We start from the raw sequence: 14189 nt of genomic DNA, 5'->3' as shown, positions 1-14189 counted from the left end.
GGGTGGGCTGGCGCCGGTTTGCTGCTTGTCAACAACCACCATTGGCCGCCGCGCGCGCGGAAGGGATGCCGGTTTTGTGCGTTGACATAGCAGCTGCTCAAGGCCAGCACCAAAAGGACATATGAGACAAAGCTGCGCAGCAAAAATGCGACCACGCCGTAGCATGCCTGATAACTCGTTTGCCTCGCTTTTGTTTATGCTGCGATGCTTTGGTTTCGATTGTAAGTTGACCCCCCCCCACCCCCCGAAAAAAAAAAATGTCGCTTAGCAAAGGGTCCAGCAGTAGTATGAATGCTCTAGTCCGGGGTTTTTCACAGTTTGGCCAAATTTGGCACTAGGCCGCACTGTAAAAAATGAGGCCACAAGGTTGTCACACATGCACATCATTCATGCAGGAAAACCATTTTTGTTTTCTTTTTATTCTGCTTCCGAAAGAGTGGTGTCTGCCGACTCCTTCAACCGCCACCACAGGGAGTGGTGCACTGGTGCGTCCCGAGGCCAGCCGGCCAGCGTTTCTGCACACACGTGCTAGGCTGACGCAAAACGAGAAGTGTGGCTCTTTTTTCTCATGTGCACTGTCTTTGGTCACACAGCAACCGCCAACCACGAGGAGGGAAAAGCTGCCCCTATTAAGGAGGCCGCGCTCCACCTCCTCCCTACTGCTGGGGGAATGGGTCGGACAGCTGGGTGACCTTGGGGAATCGTGTCCGGGACACCCCTGGCGGCACCTGCTCCAGCTGTTCCTGCGCCCACAGCAGCAGGCGCAGCATCACCGACAGCTGCGGCCGTGGGTTCTGTTCCTCCAGGAGGGCCGCGTTGACCTCGCTGGCCACCTTCTGCCGCTGCGATGGGTGCAGCAGGTCCCCAAAGGGGCTTGACTGGGGCTCCTCGAAGGCCAGCAGAGCCAGCGTTCGCTCCAGCTCGGACATCACCTGTTTGCAATGCATGTGTGGGGCATGCAGAAACCACAATTATGTTGATGTTGTGCCTTATTGAAGGAGTAAAGACAGCAAATTTTTGATGCAGTGTTTTGTTCTTTAAAAGTCAAGAGGCATGAGATAGTAGTACATATGGATTGCCATGTGGTACTCACCTATGACCATTATAAATTTACAATCGAATTTAGTCTTTCAATTTCGTTTTCAACAGCTCGGCGACGACTGTCAGGTCAAAGGTCAGTAAAAGTCATGTGAAGCATAAAATCACTGTTTTGATTCACTACAACGCTAGAGCCAGCCTGCCTCAAGAGCTATCACGACTGAAGAAAGAGCTATTACACATTGCAGTTTTTTTCATGCCTCACGTGACCTATACTGACCTTTGATGTCAAAGCGATCGCTCAGCAGTTGAAACTGAATTATAAATTATTCAACAGCCCTAACCAAATACCACGTGGTGACCTATGAACAGTAATGTCTTGCACATTATTACAAAGAACAAAACATACAATTAAAATCTGGGCCAGCTTGCAATAGAACGGTCTAGTTCCCAGTCTAGTCTGCCTAAACCCTCTCTTGGCTTTGAGAAAAGGAAAGGTGCATAACTGCTTCACTCTGCGGGTGGATACCTCTCCTAGAATGCCAACTAAATGCTTGAGTTGTTGCCAAGCTTTTAGTCTGCGTTTCTAGCGCACTTGAGGCATTCACTGACAAGGTGAACCAGTTATGCCCCATTCCTTTTTTCAAAGCTAAGAGAGGGTTTTGACCGCGAATAAGATTACAGTGGGAACTAGACTGTCTTATTTGTGTAGTGCAAGCTGGCCCTGGTGTCTATAGACAAGCGTCATGTTTCTAAGTAAACAGGATGCTGCGGTCAGCAGCGAGGCGGGGTGTAGGCAAAAACGCAGCACGTGTGCACTGTGCCAAGCTATGCCACCTCCGAAACCAACTCGCATACGCAAATATTTCAAAGCATGCACATCCCTTGTGGCTAGAAACATTTTTGTTGGTGCCCAGAGAGTAACTTTCTAGTTTCAACCTGTTCGCTAGATGGAATCACCAGGCAGAGTGCTCCATTGGCTTCCTCCACTGCTCCTAGCACATAGTAGTACTTCATCGATTTCACTGAATAAGTCAACGTAGTTGCCCTCCATAGCTGTGCTGTAGCTGCCTTGTGTACAGGGAAACTAATCATGTACATACAGTCTCAACTTCTGTGCCGATACAGCATACCTGTTTGCTTAATGGAAGAAGTAGGACGACGCGACGCATGATGCAAGCAGCTTTTTCACATGACGAACCTTGTTACGTGCTTCCTGTTTTCTATGAGCCCGCTCCGGAGATTGTGGAACATTACTGGACACTTAGTTACTTTGAATAAGGCAAATGCAATCTCTCTGTTCTTTGGAACTATGTTGAGTGCGCAGCGAACTTAAATGCTTTATTCTGCTTGATGAAATAGACATTTGTGGCAGGAGTCGACATCTCGCTTCACCGGTAATGTCCACAAGAATTCTCTTTTTGTTCTCTTGGCTTTGGAAGAGTTGCACAAATACATACATAGATGTGTTCATTGAGCTTCCAACGCTAAATATTTTAAGTAATTCTGCTTACTTTAAAATTTGCATTCAAGTGCGTGCTTTACTTGGTTTGATCAGAGAGGCTTCTGGTGTGGTTTTAGGCTTTTAGCTGTTTTCGCCACATTCTGATCGACCTGCCATGGGAAAATCCAGGTAATCTGGGAAACAACGCAGCATCACCAATGGTCTAACTCCAATTATAATGCCTAGCCCGATGACTGGAACTGAATCTGCACCTGGGGGTCATCCTCGCCGCACTCGCAGAGGTGGTCCTGGGCGTAGGCGAGTGCCTCCTCAGTGCGGCTCTCGCGGATGAGCTCAATGAGGTGCTGCTGCCGCAGGTGGAACAGCAGGCACCGGTCGTTGTCCAGCAGCTCAGGCCGCAGCCCGTTGAGCAGGGCCACCGCCTCCAGCACACGGCCCTGCACAAGCCGGAGAAGCAGGCCCTCATTTCACCGCTAAAGTGGCAGAAAAGAGCGCAAGTCACTGCTGGCCGAGACAACTTATTTTTGAAAAAGATGGACAGAAAAGTGTAGTTAGATCTACCTTCATGATTACTCTGATGCTGCTCTCTAATGAACGCTTTTACTGCGTGTATGGAGGTGGGTTGAGGGTGGTGCTCCTGGGGGACACCTAGCCCTCCCACCAAGGGTGGATGCTTCACTCACAGAGGCTTCACATGGACACCGCCAGCATTTTTGCCACTGGTACTGCTTTTGCAGTGCACTTTCATCCTGGAATTGGCTCCAAAAAAAAAAAAAACTGCTCATTCAAAATAAGCCATCCCCACAATATCCCTGGCTGTTCCCCATTTTCATGCCCTTTCGCTCCCCAACTCCCCATACAGACTAAGTGGCATGTGAGTGGCTTTACTGAAAAAAAACTCTCCGCACTTCGATTACAGAGCTCCCACTGTTTAGGTGGAATTACATGTGTAATTTCCTCAAGAGAGGGTTCTCCTGTATCGCCCCTTCAAAAAGCTGCCAAAGGACTACAGAGGACACAATGGGTTAGGGGCAACATAAGCACTGCATAAAATGCATGCTTATGTGAACGGAAGTGAGTCCACATTTAGGGCATTCCTTCAGAAGGCTCGCTAGGAGTTTAAGGAGTAAAATAGATGTCCCTTTCTCAGTTAATTGGTGAATACAGAACCACCAACTTTTGCTGCATGCCACGTGACAAAGATGAAGATTACCAATTGGCTGATCTTTTTATTCATCAAATCAAGTTCGACTAACCATTATTCTAATAACTACGAAGTTTGTTTAACATCTAAATCTCCCAATGTATGGCTGAGAGCACTTCAAAGTATATTACCAATGTGCAATGTTGATTTCACTCATAGAGCTCCTCCACAACACAAAGTCTGTGATGAATGAGCAGTGATTGCACAATGTGACAAAGGGAGTGTGACTGAGATAGCTTACAGCCATTAGCACAGTGCAAAGAAGTGGGCACAAGGATCAGCACAGCAGTCGCCACAAAACAAGAACCAAAATCTGTTCCGTGCCGCACTGTGTGTCAGGCTAGCAAACATGAGTGCCAGCGGAAGGGATACAATCCCGGCTATGGCAGCTGTACAGTATTTTAATGACGGTAAAATGTAAAAGATGCTCATGTGATGTATGTGGCCGAAATTAATCTGGAACCCCTTTCTCTTCCTTTTCCACTCCCTCCTACATCCCCCCTTCCCTTATGGCAAAAGTCTCAAAGTGGGTTCCTTGGAAAGCTTTTTTGGGTTCCCAGAGCACCTAAGTCCATGCATGTCTCGACCTCTTTCCATTTCCTTTTGCCCCATCATAATGCGATTGCTCAGAGCAAACTCTTTTACTCTACTAGCAGAGAGTCATCATTATTGAATCTGTCCAATTTTCTGAGGGACTGCATGTCTCCATGCACTCATGGGGTCTACATAAACATGTGGGGTTCCTCTGCACCTTGTCAAAGGAACCATTGGCATTCCTCGAGGCTGAAAAGATTGAGATCCCCTGTCTTGTGGCATGGCCCCACCCTCCACCTCCAATGAGATGGTTACTGCATCTTTCCTTTGCCCATAATCACAATTACTACTACTACTACTAGCATTACTATTATTGTTACGGAAGCCCATATAGGAAGGCGTAAGGCACTGGAAAAACATAATGCCCCTGAAGAGATGGCAACTGCATTATGATACAAGCGCTCCAAGTGTGTTCCGTCAATGACTGCTTGACCCATAAACAATGGCCTCGACGTGGCTATCTTTCCCCTTAAATCTTAGCCGTGTATCTTGGGCAGTGCTTCCTATCAGTGCTGCTTCCGATAACAGTGCCCGTTCGTTTGGATGACATAAGACGGTTTACAAGCAGGAGCGAACACACCGTGGGCCCTGGATATTTTTTGCAGCACTTAGTGCCAAGCTACTTTATATGCCAAGTCAAACTATATGGCAATGAGCACACTCCATGGGGAGTAGTATACACTGTACTCCGTTCCATGCATAGCAGTGAATGCTGTGGAAGTATTGCATCTGTGAAACCATATGTCATTAGTGCGAACGTTTGGACGAGAACAAACACTGGTATAAAACAATGTGGTAGCATCGAAAATCACAGTCGGAGCTGTGAGATGCTCAGTGTTCGAACCCTCTGGCTATAATTTTCACTAAGTGTGAACTACTTTTTGGGAGCAGATTGAGTAATGGCGATTCGCACTACCAACGGCGTATCATATCGCCACATGTAATTCTTGCTTTTCGAATTAGTCGTAAATTTTCAGTCAAGTAGGCCTTTAACTGTCAGACTAATATCTTTCACAGCTCACTTTTTCCATACACCAACAACCAAAGGAATCAACTGCCCCAAAAAATTGTTAAATGCCAAACTGAAGTGCTGTTTCGGGCTTTGCTGTTGGATGTGTAATGGGTTGCGCGGTTGCCATTTTTGTTGCTATCGATGAGTTCGCTTACTAGAAGAATTTTTTTGTGCCATTATATATATTTTTCCTTTTTTCCTAATGTCAGCCTCATGAAAACATTATGTTCTCCCCCCATGCAATAATCTGATCGGATGCTGCAGGTATTTTAAATAAATAAATAAATAAATATGTCACATGTTCTGGTTACACCACGAGATGCAAAAATCCTTTTACACTGCTGCCTTTTCAAACAAAAAACAATATTTTTAAATACTCATTCTTTCCATGCTCGGCAGTCTAGTGGAACGGCCTTGACAGTATGCGAGTTGTGGATGACGTGGATAAATTTCAGGCGTTGACTGCACTTATTGTGTGAAGTCTGTTCATATCGTTTAAAGTCTTTGGGTACATAGTACTTCCATTCACGTGTTCGATATTTCATGTTTAATATATCCTTTTCAAATGTTGTGTTTAGAGCAAAAGCTCTACTTCGTACTTCACGACCAAAGCCGCAAAAGCCGATTCAACGCTGAAGCCAATGCTGATTCAACGCTATAAATAAATAAATAAATAAATATTGCCATGACTGGGATCTGGATCCGCGGCGGTGCGAACAGATCAGCTTCACCGGCCACTGCACAAGAGCACTGTGCTATCGCCTCAGGCGATCACGCCTCATGTTGAACTGAAACACGCTCTCACGCTGTGCACTGCACATCGTCGTCTTCATCAACTTCCACCTCCGGTGCGAACAAATCAGATCGGCTTAAACTAGATCAGAGCTTAACCTGGGTCTAATATCTTTGCCAGACGTGGTGACGACCCAGCAAAGCAAGACCAAGAGCCAATCAGGCTGAACACATGCTTTTGCACGTCTACTCAGTTTAACGAGATTGAAACCTTGCCATTTTTTACTAGTTAACTTCGTACTATTTTGATGTTCAGAGACATATCTCACACCCTACTACGGCTCTTAAGTGGAGGCTAGCAGTGTTGTAAATGTACATATGCCATGCTCCTAGGGCTTTTGTCCAGCCTTAAACCAGAAGGCAGACATGTCAGCTTGCAGTGCATCATGCAAGCATAATGTGATACTTGCATCCTGTAGGCAGTCGCGGATCCGGATGCGCTCGTCGAGTGTGTCAAGCGGCACAGGTGGAACGACGCCAGCTTCAAGCCGGAACTTGTCGGCGGCCTCCTTGAAGCCCTCAGTGACCAGGTAGTCCATGATGAGACGGTTGAGATCGCCACGGTGCAGGTGCACCTTGTCCAGCCTCTCCAGCCACTCTGCACGGCTTGGCTCCTCTGTGCTTGTCTTGTCGCTCGACCCTGTGTGCACATGCCCCATGCATAAACATTATTAGTGTAGTGACAAAATAGCAGTGGTCTTCCAGTTGCACATCATGACCTGAGAAAGATGAACAAACTAGGTAAACAACACATAGTGACTCGTTTGCTCTCCAACCTAAGATGAACTGAATGTGCTTTCATGTACTATCAGCAATGAAAGTTAATGGGACGTGAATGCATGAAAAAAAAATTAGCAGACAGTTTAGCATGGCTAAGTGTGGTATATTGTGCAGCAGCACTAGTTAAGGTGGGCATTCAAGGTTCTTACGTGCTAAAGGAATTTGACCTAAGGCCTTCTACGAAAAGACCTTTGCCTGGAAAGCATTTGACCTAAAGGCCTTTACCCTGAAGGCATTCGACCTTGAAGACCTTCACCCAGGTGTACCCTTCACCTAGATGAAGGCCGACCAGGTGTACACACCTGGCAGGTTGTCCCCAACCTGGTGGGCCACCTACCACAGAGCAGGCTTCAGGGCTTCATTTGTATTCAGCGCCCGTCCTTGTCGCCTCGTCTCTGTCCTCGTCTGTTCAGCGCTGCTTTTCCAGAAAAACATGTACCAACACGCCCAACTCGCCGCTTCAGGGATGTATGTATGCATGTCCGAAATTAGAAAATGCACCTAGCGGTGCTACAACACTGCAAATTTATTTCAGCCCAGTCCGACACATAAGCCAGTCGCCTGAAATGTCTGAAGGTATGAGAGGACATGTATGCTCTTTTACACCGATAACAATTACAGGTGCTCTATCAAGAGGGAGCACTCCAAAATCGTTTTCCAAGAACACATTTCATTAACTTTTGCTGCCAACAGTGCCTCCACTTGTAAACTCTAATGTGACTTGCAAGATATCAATCACGCTTATAAATTCATGCTTTCTGAGCTTTGCCATCTCCAATTTTCACAAGTCAGAAATACTTGGTGCCCAATTCAATGTTTGACATTTGTGATATTTGTATTCTATTACATACCGAAATTTTCTTTTTGATTCCGGCAGAGATTTAATTTTACGACGAGAGCCGCACAAGAGTCTCCACAGGGTAAAGAGTGTCGTTATTGGTGTAGTGCATCATCACTAAAAGGCGGTAATAACTATCCTGCCAGCCAACAGAATATTTCCAGGTGAGAAAAAAACATAAAAGACCTGTGGGCTCTAGGTGCTCTTGTGACTGCCATGAGAGGTAATATGATGCCATGTCCACCTGTGAGTGGGTGCAGTTAATATGGGCAGAGAGTAAGTGTCAGTCTTTTTGGTGTCTTCTGCTCTTCTAGCTGTGACACCTTGGTTGGTGTGAGAACGACCATCCAATCACACATATTCAGACTTTTTCAAAGTAGATTTTACTACTTCTGATTCAATCGGAGAACCAAACTATTTTTGTGACGGTAACAATTATTTCAGCTGGATATGGGCAGACTAAACATCTGAAAGTGACGGGCTGGGTCCTCAGTAATGTCTGCACTGAACGCTCTAGCTCAAGCGTAAAATTAAAACAAACAAAAAAAGCTGCTGCAGGCAACAGACAAAATTTCTCGAACAGTTAACACTCCACTCTGTGCCTTGTAGTTACCTCGCAGTGTTTTACAGCGCTTTTACGATATCGAGCTTATAATTTTGAGCAGCCGGGCAAGGACGGGTAAATCTCGCACGGGGCAATGTCAAACAAATCAAAAATGTATGAAGGCGTAAACCACCCCTTTCTTATTCTTCTATAGTGTACCAAAGTCGCTACAAGTGATGACGTATAACGCACTAGCCGATTGTTTCGTTCCCGTTTTTGCAAATACGGCAGCGTCCCAAAGTTGGCGTCCCAGCGATAGCCTGAGCAGTCAAGAAATACGAGCTCAAATCAAAAGTTTCGCTCGCCGCTGGCACGGGAAGCCAGCAAACCCGACAGGCGCTTGAACACGCCCGAATGAAACCCAGAAAGTGTTTGTGCGCAGCGAAATTTCCTACGGGCACATTAATTTCGGACAACTTTAGGACTGTTTGCTCATCGCGGCCAAAGTGATGTGCACTATCTGCGAATAATAAAACGCGGCAGGCATCATATGATCGATTCATAATTACAGAAACTCACTCGATTTGCTAAGAGGCGCTGTGCTTTGACTCATTGTTACAGCCTGTTACAACTCAGCTGGCTCAGCTGCTTGACGCCGTGTGAACTAGTGGTTCGACCGTCGATTGGCCGTTCTCGGAACTGTAAGCTTCAGCCGCTCGAAGCTACTCAGTAAGGAGTCGATAACTCGCACAACACTCGGCCACATTCACAGACACCATAGCAGTAGTATACGTCCAGGCGCCAAGCTGCAGCACAACCCCACTCGCAAGCACAAGTTCACTGCACAGACTGCGCGACCAATGTGTAACACACAAAATGCGCTCGCAAGAAAAGCACACAAACAGCGCAGCACCTGTCCCACAATTCCGCACTCCTCTAGCGAGAGCAAGATGGCGGTTTCGGCGTGGAGCGCCTGCATGGCTGCAGACAATTTCGTCAAAGTTTAACGCTCGTCGAGCTGCCGTGGTCTCTATTTCGCCATGGCCAGCGAAAAGTAAGCCCGCGCCTTTGCACCCGCGCGTTCAGCGCACCGTTTGCGCGCCGTCCTCAGGGTTCGTAGGGCGTTTGATCGGCGCTTTGCTCGGCAATCGTGGAAAGAGCGGAATAGATGCAGATCTCTGACCATCACTTTGCTCTCCCAGAGGAAAACGCGGCGTCTTGTAGGGGCCGAGAGAAAGTCGAAGCCGGTCGCCCGCGTCGTGTTCACGACGCTAGCGGGTGCTTTGGGCGGCGGCGTCCGCCGTGGTCCCGTTTCGACGGACCCGAACGGGACCCCGTGCCAGCTGGGCGCGGTGCCGCGAACCAAACCGGTGGTGAGCGTGAGAAACTGTCCCGTTGGGGCGTCCTTGCGCTTGGTTCGCTTCGATCACGTCGGAAGACGTCCACCGAGCCTAGCGTGCCAATATGCGACCCGGCACGGGGGGCTCGTTCACGTTTCAGCTTGCCGCGTTGCGTTTGTTGTTTACTTTATGTTCGGAGCGTGGCTCACTCATTGCGCTTGTAAGGAGATGTGCGCTGACAACCAGCTTGTCCCGTAAGCTGTCGCCGCGCTGGGATGGAAAAGCGTGCTTCAGTCAGACGCCCGGATCGTCGCGTGGCTTTCCTTCGGTGTCGTTCCTTTCGGAACGTCAAACGACTTCGGGGGACGCTCCTTTGCGTCCGTCTCATGCAGACCTCGCATTAGCTGCAGTCGTGATTGTGAGGAATACTACGCTTTGGCTCGAACCTCGGCCAGATGAGTGCGGTTTCTTTCCATTTAGTCTCATGTGAACGCAGAATTCTTCCGGTGTGCTCTAGGCAATTTGTTTCGCCACATGCCTATCGTGAAGATTGACTGCGCGTTCCGGAGAAAACGCTTTCGTTTCTAGTGACAAAGCTTTTGCCAGCACATTCTTGCGGTGCCTTTCCTGAACTGTTTTCAGGCGCTTCAGTATCGATGGCAGATGCCGGGGCTAGCAAAAATATTATCCTTCCTTTTCATTATTACTTTAATAAACTACTACTACTACTACTACTTAGTAAAGCAGTCTGAGAGTGTGCAAATGTGGCTGGTCTTCTAGAGGTTGTACAACTATTCACTGAGCCTAAAGGCCATTTGGATGACATATGCACCGTTTATGTAATGACGTGCAGTTCGCAAGCACCGGTTTTTTCTCCCGTGGAACATTAAAATGTTGATCGAGGTAACCTTGTGCAGTGCTGACCCACATTTTTTCCCAGCGGTGCTGCCAAGTGTGAAACATCACAATCATCTTTGGTACTTGCGTATTGCTCCCTGTCATGTGAGACCATGGCGTGGTTCAGGTCTTAGAACTTACATTCCAGAACCACGAGGAAGAGTAGACATAAAAGCACCTCGTTACATGTGACTGTAGTTTGTGTTCATGTTTCATGAAGCTTTCACCTTTGAAGTTACAGCATGTAGTTAATCCCACACCATTAAATACTCAGACTAATTATAGCTCAGCGAACATTCTGCTACAGCGGAACTTGACATGATACCAAGGGGTAATATAAGGAAGAGGCATGAGAAAACAGCGTGATATCATTTTCAACTGTATGCTACCACATTCGGGCACAGAAAACCTTCATCCAGTGCAAAACAGAGAGGCGCTTGTAGCGGCTTGTGCAGTCTTGTCAGACGAGTGTTGGTTGTCCAGCTTGTAATGCTTCTGTTCAGATCTGAGCTCATTGCACATTTGAAAAACGCCAGAAAGACGCCACATCTAATGCCGCGTGTTCAGAGTTTCAGGGCTACTTCTGTTTTATTTTTATTAGGCTTCTTTATTTATGCAGGGTGGGCCATTTCATCTGTGAATCCTCATAGCACGTGACCATGTTTTAACAATTTTTATCGCTTGCCCGAAAAGTCGAAAATAGTGACATGTGCAACAAAAGCTCTAAATACTGGATCCTCTATTTCTCTCTTTCGGGGTGTCATGTGCTGTGCCCTTTTCTTTGTTCATTATGTCTAGTGTCATAGTGACAAACAAAGATGGTGATGTTGCATCTACAGGAGCTGCTGATTCATTGCACGCTTCATTCAGACTGATCAACCGCAGATTTTCATTGCTTCATAGTGTCCACGCTTGAGATTACTGGTTGCCTCCAGGACAGAAGTGACACAGAGGTGTGGTTGGTCTGAATGCATAATGCATAGCATGGTTCTGCACAAGAACCAGGAAGCATTGAAATGCGCATTCGTTGTGTCTGCGGGTGCGAATTGGGCTGCCTGTACCAAGGTCGAGAGAAATGAAACCTTTTCTTTTTTTTCTTGATGATGTGCTGCTCATTGTGAGGACAAAGCGAGGTTTGGAAAACTCTTTTGGTCACAAATAGTTCAGTACATTTGTTATGCCACTAGGATATCCAAAACTTGGATCTACTCGTGTGAAGAGCATGCTGTTGTGCTTGCAAGCTGTGAGTCAATGTCATCTAGCGGCTTACGGCGTACCTGGCACTAGTCCAGTACTGATTGCAAGAGGAGGGCATGTGATGACTTGAGGGGTACTTGTAACGCAGAAAAGGCAATGCGTGAAAGCCTTTTAATCTTACGCAGCATAATATGGGAGAACATGCAGCAGATCAACCCATGGGAGCTTTCATGATTTGTTTTGTTTTTGTGGCAGATATGTGCTACGCATTCTAGGCAGGCACCCTTTCTCTCATGCCTTTCCTTGTTGAGCATTTTTACACTATGTTACGATGCTGTTGAGCATATCTTAGCTGTGTTTCTTTTTGAAGCTGTGAATAATATGGTCATAATAACATACCATCGACTAGCGTTCTTTACTAACTCTTGGATCATTTCCTAAAGCATAAGTTTAACAGAAGATGCATGCTGACAGTGAAGTGACCGTTTGCGTTAGGTTTATCATCTGAAAGAAACTCAGGGGCGTAAAACAACAAAAATCATTCAAAGTCACGTAAGCAATGACCGCGATGTTGAATAAATTAGATGTGAAAGTGAATTCCCCCTTTGTTGCTAACTTGCTGTTGGTGTTTGATATGCTAACTGTAGATAAAAATTTAAGCTCTTTATAGAACTAATTTTCAGTCACCTTTATTCCACCTGCTGTTTGCAACACAATGTCTAATTAACTGTTAAATACTTCTTGGTTGGGATAAATGCCGATTTTTTTTCATTCCAATTTTGGAGACTCTGAGATGCAGGGTGGCTGCTTGTTGTCATATTGTGCATGTTTGGCAATCTGTAATACGTTCCTTCTCTTTACATGGCTCAATAAGTAATGTAACTTCATTCTGCATGCGTAGTTTCTATTGCCCAGACATCTTTCGAGTGATCTCTACATTCTTGTTTCTTTAATTAAACTGTGCTGTTTGTTGTAGCTGTACTGTGATATTTTTGCATTTAGCTAATGCAAATAGATTTTACTGAAATTGGCACTGAATGCCATTGCCAGAAAGGTAAAAAGAGGGGATCGGATGTTACTAAGAGGGGTAGTTTCTTAAACGCATGCAGCAGACTGTTTCCTTTGTGGCTGAGGTTCCGTTTTCATTATGCGCGCTCTAATGTGGCCTGATTTTGCACAAATGGGAGGTTGTGCTCTCCATTTGACATGGTGCCGCTACATGGTATCTGCAAGCAGCATATGAAGCCTCCCATGGTTTCATGACAAGTAGAAAAGTGTCAAAAGGCTCCCTGCACGCTGGTGGTGGTACACTTTGCAAAGTTTCCAGCTTCCACCTGTACTGAGCTATTTGGTCCTGAGTATCACACGTCAGGACTGTGCAGAACAAAGCATTTTCATGCATTTGCAGCTTTCAGCAAAACAAATGTGCCTTACGCGGTTAAAAAGGCCTGCTCTCTTTGCTTGCAACCATTAAGTTCTCAAGTGTGGCTGCTTGCATCTGCATTTGGTAACTGTTTGTGTATGGGCCTTCTTTCACGGGCATAGTTTACCCATACGTATGGGACAGGATTCTAAAACCACTAAGTTTAACGGATATGTCATTTTACAGAACCTCTCTGTGATGACTTGTTATTCACGTTTGTGCTGTCCACTCAAGTGGGTTTCTGTTTTAGACGGGGAGCAATTCTTTTTAACCATATGTTACTTGCTGCCATGCAGTTCTGTACGGAGTCATGTAGTGCCGGGAAACGTTTCTGTGTTTGCTGCTCCCTGTTTGCATGATTTGAAGGGGGGAGCATTAACTTATTCATCCTGTCACTTGCGTGCAGGGTGGAATGGGTGGAGATAATCGAGCCGCGCACCAAGGAACACATGTACGCCAACCTGACAACGGGCGAATGCGTCTGGGATCCACCCATAGGAGTCAAGATGTAAGTGGTCGGGCAGAGTGGTGGGCACGGGCGGGGAAGCTTGTGGTCACTGTGATGCTATACATGGCAGTGCGGACTGGGGCATTATTTTTTTTTTTAACACCCACCATATGCATCTGTGATGACTGTGTCGATAGCTTTGTGGCATGAGCCCCGGATGAGTTGGTTTAAGCTGAGTTTTAGTTGTCCTAAGCTTTAGTAAGTTAAGCTTTGTGTGGTTGTATTTACTTGCAGGCTAAGAATGCGGCTTAGTTGGGGGTTGTTGATTTGAAATACCGTGCCACCGAACCTTATTTATTTGAATGTATTGAGTGCTGCTAAAATGCGCAGAAGTTGAAGGCGACAACATGAAGCATGCTACTTGTCACTGTTGTCTTTAGTTTATGCTTTTATTCTGTAGATTTCAGCAGCACTGTATTTACAATGAATGTCTTTACTTGTTTGGTTATTTGCCTGATGCATTTAGCTCATGCTTTCACTGCAGTGTCCACAGATATGAGGCAGGAGAGGCAACATTGACGTCACTAAGAAATTGGCATGGGGCAGTGGTGATGTAA

The 14189-nt window shown here is 46.3% G+C and overlaps 2 protein-coding genes across 6 annotated transcripts in view; one reads left to right on the top strand and one right to left on the bottom strand.

Annotated features, from left to right (window-relative positions):
• Positions 1-398: 398 nt before the first annotated feature.
• On the bottom strand, positions 399-9153 carry LOC144111025 (glucose-induced degradation protein 8 homolog). Its single transcript, XM_077644113.1, has 4 exons — positions 8847-9153; positions 6516-6745; positions 2755-2940; positions 399-932 (listed from the first exon to the last, which is right to left on the bottom strand). The coding sequence occupies exons 1-4, from the start codon at positions 8878-8880 to the stop codon at positions 657-659; spliced, it is 726 nt and encodes a 241-aa protein (XP_077500239.1). The 5' UTR covers positions 8881-9153; the 3' UTR covers positions 399-656.
• A 34-nt stretch (positions 9154-9187) lies between these two features.
• Positions 9188-14189, top strand: part of RhoGAP93B (MyTH4 and RhoGAP_KIAA1688 domain-containing protein RhoGAP93B) — a 39863-nt gene continuing 34861 nt past the window's right edge. For all 5 annotated transcript variants that reach the window (XM_077644109.1, XM_077644107.1, XM_077644108.1 and 2 more), the window contains exons 1-2: positions 9188-9321; positions 13531-13632. In XM_077644109.1, the coding sequence (XP_077500235.1) occupies positions 9308-9321; positions 13531-13632 (116 nt within the window). In that variant the 5' untranslated portion in view covers positions 9188-9307. The remainder of the gene's footprint in view (positions 9322-13530; positions 13633-14189) is intronic.

This window comes from Amblyomma americanum, chromosome 11, assembly GCF_052857255.1.
Source record: "Amblyomma americanum isolate KBUSLIRL-KWMA chromosome 11, ASM5285725v1, whole genome shotgun sequence".
Taxonomy (NCBI): domain Eukaryota; kingdom Metazoa; phylum Arthropoda; class Arachnida; order Ixodida; family Ixodidae; genus Amblyomma; species Amblyomma americanum.
The sequence above is the reverse complement of the archived record's forward strand: the minus strand, read 5'-3'. Positions and strand labels throughout refer to the sequence as shown.

Bases quoted from the DNA above. Each gene is read 5' to 3' on its own strand.
- LOC144111025 (XM_077644113.1), bottom strand. From the start codon at position 8,880: ATGAGTCAAAGCACAGCGCCTCTTAGCAAATCGA. The intron at 6,746-8,846 runs GTGAGTTTCTGT...ATGTGCACACAG, and splicing joins AGCGCCTCTTAGCAAATCGA to GGTCGAGCGACAAGACAAGC. The intron at 933-2,754 runs GTGCAGATTCAG...CATTGCAAACAG, and splicing joins GCGGCGAGGATGACCCCCAG to GTGATGTCCGAGCTGGAGCG.